This window comes from Chelonia mydas, chromosome 9 (genome assembly GCF_015237465.2).
Source record: "Chelonia mydas isolate rCheMyd1 chromosome 9, rCheMyd1.pri.v2, whole genome shotgun sequence".
Taxonomy (NCBI): Eukaryota; Metazoa; Chordata; order Testudines; family Cheloniidae; genus Chelonia; species Chelonia mydas.
In genome coordinates, this window is record NC_057855.1 from 595,307 (window position 1) to 606,062 (window position 10,756).

General features: G+C 46.0%; 1 protein-coding gene across 29 annotated transcripts in view; it reads right to left on the reverse strand.

Moving 5' to 3' along the window:
- DLG1 (discs large MAGUK scaffold protein 1) overlaps nt 1–10,066 on the reverse strand; it is a 428,647-nt gene extending 418,581 nt beyond the window's left edge. For 8 of the 29 annotated variants that reach the window (XM_037909601.2, XM_043523145.1, XM_037909598.2 and 5 more), the window contains exons 1-2: nt 9,593–10,064; nt 8,830–8,961 (exon numbers count right to left, since the gene is read on the reverse strand). In XM_037909601.2, coding sequence (XP_037765529.1) covers nt 8,830–8,961; nt 9,593–9,611 — 151 coding nt within the window. In that variant the 5' untranslated portion in view covers nt 9,612–10,064. Of the gene's footprint in view, nt 1–8,829; nt 8,962–9,592 lie in introns of all 29 variants that reach the window. The other 21 variants (XM_043523147.1, XM_037909605.2, XM_037909602.2 and 18 more) reach the window with 4 other exon arrangements.
- Nucleotides 10,067–10,756: the final 690 nt, after the last annotated feature.

Below are 10,756 nucleotides of genomic sequence, written 5' to 3' on the forward strand. Positions count from 1 at the left end.
CATTTACATCAATTACTGTACCAAAATTTAAATGGTTTTAAAAATATATTCGGGGGGGCGGGAGAGAGAGAACTTCCTACAATTCCTGCATATTTTCAAAATTGTTCATGTAAGGGGGCCAAGTACTTTTCCTGTGTTAGTAAATGAATTATTTCACAATTTTCTTGCATTCCTTATACCCATGATATGTTTGAAAAAGGAATATTCATTCCACGTCAAATGTCTTGCTTTCTGTGTGTGTCTTTTCACTGCACTGAAAAAAGCAGAGAGCAGGTAATGTGCACTCATGACTTTTCTTGAGACTGATCACTGCTTCATAAAGACCAAAGGGTCAGTGTGTTATTTCAGAGCAGGGCAGGCAATTCAAGACATGTGTGGCATTTGCCAAGGTCTCAGCTGCTCAGGATAATGAAGAACTAGCAGACGAAGTATAAGCAGAATCACATTGGCTCTCAGAATAGTAGAAAAATTCCCAAAACCTACAAAGGTATTCAGTCAAAAGTTCTGAAGAAATTTCAGCTCTCTACTGCTCCTGCACTAATCTATCCTTTGTGCTTACCCTACCTCCTACATCCAGTTTAAAATATCTATTTAATGCAGGTGACTCAGGGAATGTTATCAACATGATAAGTGGATAAAAAGGGAAGGCAGGTGCATGAAATTAAACTCTCTGGAATATCTTTTTCAAAGCTAATTCCCCAACAAAGCTATATATTCCCATCCCTTCCCCACCACCACCCCTGTCTTTTGCTATGGTCCCCTGTGTAAAAAGTGTCAATGTTAGCATTGCAAAATGGAATTGCTGTTGCTTCATGTAACCTCTTCAGTTACAGCATATCATACCTCTTTTTATAAATTTTATTTCTCGAAACTAACTAATACTACTGTGCACACTTATGCATATATGTTTTTAATTGACAATATGTAAGGCTAAGATTTTATCATGGATATTTTTAATAAAAGTAAGGGACAGGTCAAGGGCTTCCGTGAATTTTTCTTTATTGCCCGTGACCTGTCCGTGACTTACTAAAAATATCCATGATAAAATGGGAAGGAGCTGGGCAGCTCTGGGGTGACTGGGAGCTCTGGGGCCCCCACCACCCATGGGGGCTCAGAGCTGCAGGGATCCCCCTGCCCCGACAAAATAAACCACCTCCAACGAAGGGCGGGTAGCTTTGTTGGCGGGAGATAAAGATTTTTAATCTGGATTTATCTAGCTGAATTTGGAGGGAAACTGGAAATCAGTTAATGTACAAAAACAGCATTTTAAAATTGTTTTTGTTAGTTAAATAAAAGTACCTTAAATGTGCTGGTAACAAGAAAAAACAATATCAAAACACATTTTGCTTTTAAAACTATTTATTAAACAAGGTATTAACTGCAGCTAGTGAACTGACTGTTTCTGAACACACTGGGTCAGTTTTTCAAAAGTATTTAGGTGTCCAAAGATGCCGATAAGTGCCTACTGGGATTTTCAAAAGTGCCTAAAAGCAGGTTAGGAACTTAATACTTAACGGTTTCAATGGCTGTTAGGCACCTAACCTGCCTAGGTGCTTCTGAAAATCCCAGTAGGCATCTGCATGCATCTTTACGCACCAAAATAAATACCTTTGAAAATCTGGCCCCATGTCCTTCAATATATTAGAACTCATAGATCTTGTTCTCTCCCACCTGTGTTTTATTCCTCGATTGGAAGAGGAAAACAAGATTTCCTGCTTTTTCAACTCCCAGTTGGTTTCTCAACTTTGAATGTACTAGTCCAAATGAAGAAAATATTCTCTCTGCACCTATTAAACTAAAACCAAAAGTAATTAAGGCAAAAGCATTTCTGTGCAACAGAAACTGATATTTACATTTGTAAAAATGTAAGTATCTACCTTTGTACCATTGTAAAGACTGAAAAGAATATTGATACTTTGCAGTTCATAATATTGAGACACTTATAACACTTGAGTTGACCTCAGAAGTTCCCTCCTAGTTGTGTATATAATAAAAAAGCAGCATCCCTTTAACTCATTAAAATTTGAGGGCTCATTGATGCACCATATATTTTTATTTATTTAAATGATTTTAATAAATTATACTAAGTTTAGCCCTTAACATGGGTTTTCATAACTTCAAATTTAATTGAACAGGTTTATTTTTAAAATAAAAATAGTTTAAATTGGATTTTTATTTAAATTAGAAAAAATTGATATTCTTTAAAATCAGATTTTTAATCCACCCTTATGTGGACACAGTAAATCAGGGAAGGTCAGAGAGAAGTTGGTCTTCTGGACATATCATCTATTATATCAGATATGCAACCCCAGGCGCTACATGTCCATAAGCCTCTGACTGCCAGAAGCTAGAACTAGACAACAGTGGATGGACTTGATAATTGTCCTGCTATGTTCACTCCCTCTGAAGTATTTGGTACCAGCCATTGTCGGAAGGCTGGATTAGATGGACCATTGGTCTGACCCAGTATGGCCGTTCTTACATTATGTTCTTAGGGACCGCACTGATGGGCGTAGCTACTGAATAGATTATGCCAAGGGTGATGCAGCTTGTTTCCGAAACACATGCAATACCTAGATAAAATGGAGGGAGTTCAGATTCACATTTAACCCTAAACTCTGCATTTCCTTGTGTTTTTTTAAAGTAAGTTTGGTAACCTAATGTCTGTCATCTTTTCTGTGTAAGGCTCACCGCCGAAAAGTGCTTTGTCATTACAGGTTTCTTTGGACATGAAATTTCAGTGGAAACATTCAGTGGTCAAGTTTTAGATGCCTGTGATATGCTTTTAGTATTATATATACACACACATAATGACTTGTATATGAGTGCATAGCAAATATCATGGCTTTGTTAATGTGCACTTATGGTATATAACTATCCCTTTCCTATTGTATTATAAACATGTTCTCTTTGCATACAATGTATGAATGTTAGTGAATGGCATAATACTCAGTGAATGACTTACAAAGATAAAAAGTAAGAATCTAAATAAATGGATGTTCAACTGTAAAATTATTTAAATATATGCATACACGTGTCGTGTATCCTCCTGGTTAGCAAAAAGATGTGCTAACTTTAGCGTTAAAGCTATATTTGGTTGTAAATCAACATGTTTTAATGATTATACCAACTAACAGAATGACCCTTTCCTGAAGAAAATGACTAAAAAGTACAAATGCAAACCAAGTTTAACATCATTTATACCAAGGTTTCCTGCTTGCTGATTAAAACTGATGATTTACATTAGCTTGATTTTAGAATCATTCCACCCAGAGTTACACCAACCTTACTGTTATTACAGCTATAGATTTGAGACTTATAACTGACTTAGAATAGCAGGCACGCCCTGGAGTTATTTTTTCAGTCATCTAGTCAGTATACTAACACAGTGTAGAATAAATTAGGTCCTGATCCTGCAAAGGCAGCATCCACAAGGCATATCTTATGCCAGTAGTTTTCAAACTTTTTTTCTGGGGACAAAGTTGAAGAAAATTGTTGATGCCCGCAACCCAACGGATCTGGGGATGAGGGGTTTGTGGGGGCGGCTCAGGGCTGGGACAGAGGGTTGGGGTGCAGGGGTGAGGGCTGTGGGGTAGGGCTGGGAATAGGGGTTCAGGGTGTGGGGGGGTCTCTGAGCTGGGGTAGGGGCTTGGGGTACGGGAGGGGGTCAGGACTCTGGGCTGGGGCTGAGAGATTCGGGTGCAGGAGGGGCTCCAGGTTTGGGGGGTGCTCAGGGCTGGGGCCAGGGTGCAGGAGAGGGGCAGGGCTCTGGGCTGGGGATGAGGGAGGTTTGGGATGCAGGAGGGTCTCTGGGTTTGGGGGGGGGGGGGAGCCTCAGGGCTGGGGCAGAGGGTTGGAGTATGGGAGGGGGTCAGCGCTCTGGGCTGGGGATGCAGTCTCTGGGGTGGAGCCAGGGATGAGGGGTTTGAGGTGCAGGAAGGGGTTCCAGGTTTGGGGTAGCTCAGAGCTGGGGCAGGGGATTGGGGCATGGACTTACCTCCAGTGGCTCCTGGTCAGCGGTGCAATCGGGGTGCACCGCGGACCACACTGCTCCCTGGAAGTGGCCAGCAGCAGGTCTGGCTCCTTGGTGGAGGCAAGCAAGTGGCTCCGTGCAACTCTCACCCACAGGCACCGGCCAATAGGAGTGCAGAGCCAGTGCTTGGGGTGTTGGCAACGCGCGGAGATCCGTGGCACCCCTGCCGAGAAGCTGGACCCACTGCTGGCCGCTTCCAGGGCACAGCGCAGTGTCGGAAAAGGTAGACACTAGCCTGCCTTAGCTGGGCAGCACCACCAACGGGACTTTTAATGTCCCAGTCGGCAGTGCTGAACAGAGCAAGACAACCCAGCGCCTTACTTGCTGCAACCCAGTAGTGGGTCATGACCCAAGGTTTGAAAAACACTGCCTTATGCCCATGCCAAGTCCAAGTGAAGTTGGTGGGCTTCTGCCTGGGCATAAGGGCCCACCTATGTAGACTCCAGATGCAGATGCAGTAGCTGAACTTTCAACAACTAAAAATGTTTTCTCTGAAGGTGAAGAATTAAAAAGAAAATATATTTAACTCAGTCTACACGTTCTTAGCTACAAAATGACTTAAAATTGCTGTATTACTTTGCTTGGAGTCAGAGAACAAAACTGATGCAAAAAAAAAAAAAGAGGCGACAGAGCCAGCTCTCTACTGCCATGGTATAGAAAGAGCACTCAAGTTCCACTTTGCTTTACATCTGTGCTGATGAAAAAGGAAAGGAGCACTTCTGGAATCCACTCGCAGGAGAATGGACAATTCAGCAAATAGAAAACTGTCTCCTACAGTTATAAACGAGTAGCATTTTCAGAAGACCATTTCCATTAAGTAGTCTTGCTAAAGCAGAAATGCCATTAAACAAAACAAACAGGTTTTGGTTATAAAAACAAATGATTTTCTCTCAGTTTATAAGCAGAAATCATTCTCTCTTTTTCCTGATAGCATCAGACCAGTTACGTAAATATACACAAATTCTTCCCTCTAGCCTTCCATCTAATTAAGATCAGATGGACATCAAATTTTTAATCAAACTAAGGTTAACAAATCTTCTCCCTTCTCCCTCTATCACTTAATAAACTGAACCGCGACAACAGAACTACTCAGAGTAGCTAAAAAAGGCTATTCTAAATACAACTAGGAAAACACAAACTAAGAGAAGTTACTTATATTGAGAAAAGCTAATCCGTTATGAATGTCAATTTAAACTACACCATTCATTTTCAAACTGACATTAAGGTCACTATATTTGTATTAATTTAATGTTATCAGAATCCACTGCGGAAAGGTAGGTCTAACTGGATTGATTTCTGGGAAAATGGCAATTAAATCAAGTCTACATAAAAGCATTTCACAGAACTCTCTAAACTGGAGATAAACATGTGCTTAACTACCTCACTGTTTAATTTGGAAGTCTTCAGTAAAACATTCACTCCTGGAAATACAGTTTTCACCGGATTCCATATGCAGTCCGCCTTTTGGAATCTTCACAATGGCTAAAGACATCTCCAAATTCAGGGGGATGGCTCATTCACACCCCTGAGTGACAGAAGTTATACCAACGTAAGTGGTAGCGTAGACATAGCCTTAGAGGTATTAATGTACTGCAGGATCAATCTGCATGAGAAAATTTACAATAAAAACTCTCCAGAAAGGAAAAACTGAAGGTCCATTCCACCACCACAGACAGCAATCTTTATCTTTACAATCAAAATGGCTAAAGTTTGTTTGCTAAATTAAAAAAACTTTTAAAAATGAGACTGCATTAAAATTCATAGAACATTCTTAAAGGCATGAATTTCCTCATCTGTGGATGTGGATTGCATCCCATAAAAACAATGAAATGCCAAGTGAAGAATGACAAACTATTTCTCTCTCACCTGTTGTGGAACAGGCAGTTCCTGAACCACTGTATGTGCTACAATGCCTTCACACAAAGGGATGTGGGGTGAGCCTATTAACTCAATTACTTTTACAGTAGTGGAGAAAGGAGGAATGCTAGAACTACACAGAATCATCATTCAAAAGACACTACATTGAAATATTTTTAATGAATGAGAAAAACAGATATCATAGAACTGGAAGGGACCTCGAGAGGTCATCTAGTCCAGTACCCTGCACTCATGGCAGGACTAAGTATTATCTAGACCAGTGGTGGGCAACCTGCGGCTTGTCAGGGTAATCCGCTGGCGGGCCGCGAGACAGTGTTTACACTGATCGTCCGCAGGCAAGGCCGCCCACAGCCCCCAGTGGCCACGGTTCACCATTCCCAGCCAATTTATTCCAGTGCTTAATCACCCTAACAGTTAGGAAGTTTTTTCTAATGTCCAATGTAAACCTCCCTTGCTGCAATTTAACCCCATTGCTTCTTGTCCTATCCTCAGAGGTTAACAACAACAATTTTTCTCCCTCCTCCTTGCAAAATCCTTTTATGTACTTGAAAACTGTAATCATGTCCCCTCTCAGTCTTCTCTTCTCCAGACTAAACAAACCATATTTTTTCTATCTTCCCTCATAGGTCATGTTTTCTAGACCTTTAATCATTTTTGTTACTCCTCTGGCCTTTCTCCAATTTGTCCACATCTTTTCTGAAATGTGGAGCCCAGAACTGGACACAATACTCCAGTTGAGGCCTAATCAGCACGGAATAGAGCGGAAGAATTACTTCTCATGTCTTGCTTACAACACTCCTGCTAATACACCCCAGAATGATGTTCGCTTTTAGTTTTTTTGCAACAGTGTTACACTGTTGACTCATATTTAGCTTATGGTCTACTATGACCCCCAGACCCCTTTCCCCAGTACTCCTTCCTAAACAGTCATTTCCCATTTGTATGTGTGCAACTGAGTGTTCCTTCCTAAATGGAGTACTTTGCATTTGTTCTTATTGAATTTCATCCTATTTATTTCAGACCATTTCTCCAGTTTGTCCAGATCATTTTGAATTTTAATCTTATCCTCCAAAGCACTTGCACCCCTCCCAGCTTGGTATCGTCCGCAAACTTTATAAGTGTATTCTCTATGCAATTATCTGAATCACTGATGCATCTGAGCTGACAATCTGTGCGCCATGTTGTATGCAGTGTAGTTATAGCCATGTCAGACCCAGGCTGTCTCTCTCACCAACAGACAAAGTTGGTCCAATAAAAGATATTACCTCACCCACTTTGTCTCTCTAACTTGTGCACCAAGCAGTTTCACCAAATTTGATCTGAACAGGACTAGCTATAAAGCCCTGCAAAGTGATTCATAAAAGCAACATTGACAGACACCTTACTATAAATGTTACACGCTGTCTGGTTAGTGCCATTTCCAGCAACACATCCTTGCTTCCTCCCCTTGCAAATAGAAGACAGTGCATGTTACTTCTCCTTTATATAATGTAACATCAGATCCAGATTAAAGTTTTACAAGTTACAACAAAGCTGATAAGACTGCTTTCCTACTTAACATGTCGATAGTGTGAGAGCATAAATGAAAAAAAGCACCATGGTTCACTAGCTACAGTATCAAAGGCCAACAACTGCCATGCAAAAGACCAGAGTTTAGGTCAGAAGTGGCCAACCTGTGGCTCCGGAGCCTCATGCTGCTCTTCAGAGGTTAATGTGCGGCTCCTTAGACTCTGGGGCTGGAACTACAGGCGCCAACTTTCCAAGGTGCCCGGGGGTGCTCACTGCTCAGCCCCTGGCTCTGCCACAGGTCCTGCCCCCACTCCACCCCTTCCTGCTTCCTCCCCTGAGCCTGCCATGCCCTCACTCCTCCCCCTCTCCCCCCAGAGCCTCCTCCACACCACAAAACAAGCTGATCAGGAGAGAGCGGGAGGCGCTGGGAGAGGGGCAGGGGGAGCTGATGAGGGGCTGCTGATGTATTACTGTGGCTCTCTGCCAATATACACTGGTAAATACTAGCTCCTTCTCAGGATCAAGCTGGCCACCCCTGGTTTAGGTCTTAAGAACCAAAGCAGACAGCAATCAACTGTCTTGTCCTATACTGCTGTGAATCTCTGATCAGTTGCAAGGAGTGGCATTGAATGGCTTTGAGCCAGATTCAGCTGCTTTGGCCTGAGGGAAAGTCATTACATCTCTGAGTGGGAGCAGTTAGAAAAAACAATTTCTTGTTTGCTGGAGAGAGGGATCAAAAGGTAGAATTCTATTTTAGGGACTTCCAGTGGGAAAAAGAATTGTAAGTCTGCTAGCCAATACGAAGTCTTCCAACTAAAATACTACAGAAAAGAAGTGCAAAAGGGGGGAAGCACTACTTAGTGCATAACCCCAAATGCCTTAGGTGTAAAGCTTCAGAAGTTTGACCCACAAATTAACCCTGGTACATGTGTGCCTCAAAGCTTGGCTTAGCCTTTCACCACAAGATAGACTGCACCCAACTGACTGGCAAAGAGAAGTACAAGAAAAAGGTCTGAACTGTTCTGATTCAGAAATGTAAACTTATGTTTGTAGAGAGCTTCTGAAATGGAAGTAAGCAATGAAGATGAGGTCATTGTCGCAAGCTTTTCTTTAATGTGACAAACTCAAAGCAAGACTAGGGTTTGTCAGAGGAAAAGGAGCAGGGGAAAAAACAAGTACATGCATGCTTTTAAAGAAAATGCTGAAAACACAGTTCTGCTTATTCTGATTGCCCCTACATTTCTACAACAGAACCTTGGTAATTTAAATCTTTTCTATTTAAATCTGTTACATCAAGAGTTACACTAAAAGTATAATACTCTTTTATAAGCTGTCCATCATACCACTATGTATATCTAAGGCTGTGAGCAAAAACTGGAATGAGTGTACGAAAAAGTTTTGACATCTACCTATCAAAGCCTGGAAAAGGTTGCTCTGGAAGATATTAATGACACGCTCTATGGAGTTTCTCAGCTGTCTGTCCTCACTTTGGCTCAATTTGGAGCGGTATTCCTCCAGGAGGCGCAGAGCTCGCTGGGTATCTGCAAAAAAAATAAAATAAAAAATTAAAACTAAACACCACCATAACATAAGGGGAAAACGATCAGAACTGCACCAACTTTAGTTCTTTATATCACACCCTCAATTAACCCAACTTAAATAACTGCCAAGTTCGTCAGAAGTTCTTTATTACCGGTTTATAAATTGCACAAGTAAATGTGTTTTTTCCAACAAGGCAGAAGATTTTTCTAAAGCAGGTTTTTTTATGAAAGGATTACGTTGCCCACGTGCACATCTGATAAAACTATCCAGCTGCCTACTCCTTAACTGGCTCATCGGGTCCCAGGGTTTCAGGAGCAAGCTGCGCAGCTCCACACTTCAGCGGCACGAAGGGGGGTGCAGATTTCCGCTTGGCGGACACGGATCTCCCCAGTACAAACACAGGGCAGGCTCTGTGTTACGGGAAAGAAAACGGCTGGAAGCGGAACCCCTGGCGCGCTCAGCGAACGCTCGCGTGAGCGGGGAAACGGAGAGCGGCACAGCCGCCTGCAGGGGCGGCGGGCGCGGGCGCAACAGCGGCTCGGGCGCCCGAGCGCGGGGACTCGCGCGGCGGCGCCGAGAGAAAGTTCGCGGGGGGCAGCTCCCGCCGCGCGGGGGGCAGCGGGGCCTCACCTTGCTTCCGGACGGGCATGGTGCTCCCCGGCCGCCGAAGCCGAAGGGACGCCCGGGAGCGAGGCACGGCCGGACCCCGGCCGCTCGGCTCGGGCAGGGCGCGCGCGGCCGCCGCCGCCGCCCTCCCCGACTTGGCGCGGGGCAAGGACCGGCCGCCGGAGCCGCCCGGTCCCGCCGGAGCCTTTCCCCGCACTCGCGGGCGGGCGGGACGAGACCAGACCCCGGGGCTCCGGAGCGCAGCCGGGACGGGGCAGCCCGCTCGGAGCTGCGGCGGCGGCTACCCGCTGGGAGGCCCCGCGGGGCGAAGCGGGCCCGAGACTCCCTCAGGGCGGCGCGGCGCGGCGGGGGCTGCTCTCGCGCGCGCTCCCTCCCACCGCCGCCTCGCCCCGCTGGAAATTCCAAACTTTCCAGCCAAGATGGCGGCCTGGAGGCTGTGGAGACACTCGCAGCCGCCACGTGACCGGGCCCGGCGGCCGCCCAATCAGGAGTCAGCTCGGCTCGGGGCTGGCACCTCAAGGGGGGGGCAAGGTGAGTGCGCCCCGCCGGCTTAAAGGGGCCGCGCCCGCCCCCCGCGCTCCAGTCTTCGCAGAGGCGCAGGAATGCGCCCCGCCCCCCCGCCCGGCCGCCGCGTGTGGCGGGGGCAGGGCGGCGGCCCCGCGAAGCCCCGGCCACCGTGAGCCGAGCAACAGGTGCGGGGCCGCCGCCCCCTGCAGCGCCTGTTCCGCGCGGTGCGGGGCCGCACAGCCACCCGCGGCCGCTGCGCAGCTCCGGGGAGCAAGGCCGGGCTGCCGCCTGGGGTGGGCCCCGCACGCCGAAGTACCGAGGCGGGGACGCAGGGCAGGCTCCCGTTCGTAGGGTGATGGGTTGGTCAGCTGCTGTAAAAAGCACCGGGGGCTGCAAGAAAATTGCCGCGGGTCCCGCGCTCTTGCAGAGCCGTTCCTCGGCCGCCGTTCCGGGGGCGGCAGGGTTCATACGGTGCCGGGGCTGCGGGGTAGCCGCCCATGCTCGCGCGCGCCCTGTGCCTTCGCCGAGCGGGTAATACCCGTTCAGTCCAGGTGCACGAAGCGCTGAAGGCTGCTGGCCTCCTGTCACCACCCACTCACAATTAAAAGCCTATCATAAGGAATTTCTTAGAGACACTCAGGAGTGTAGACATTAAGGACC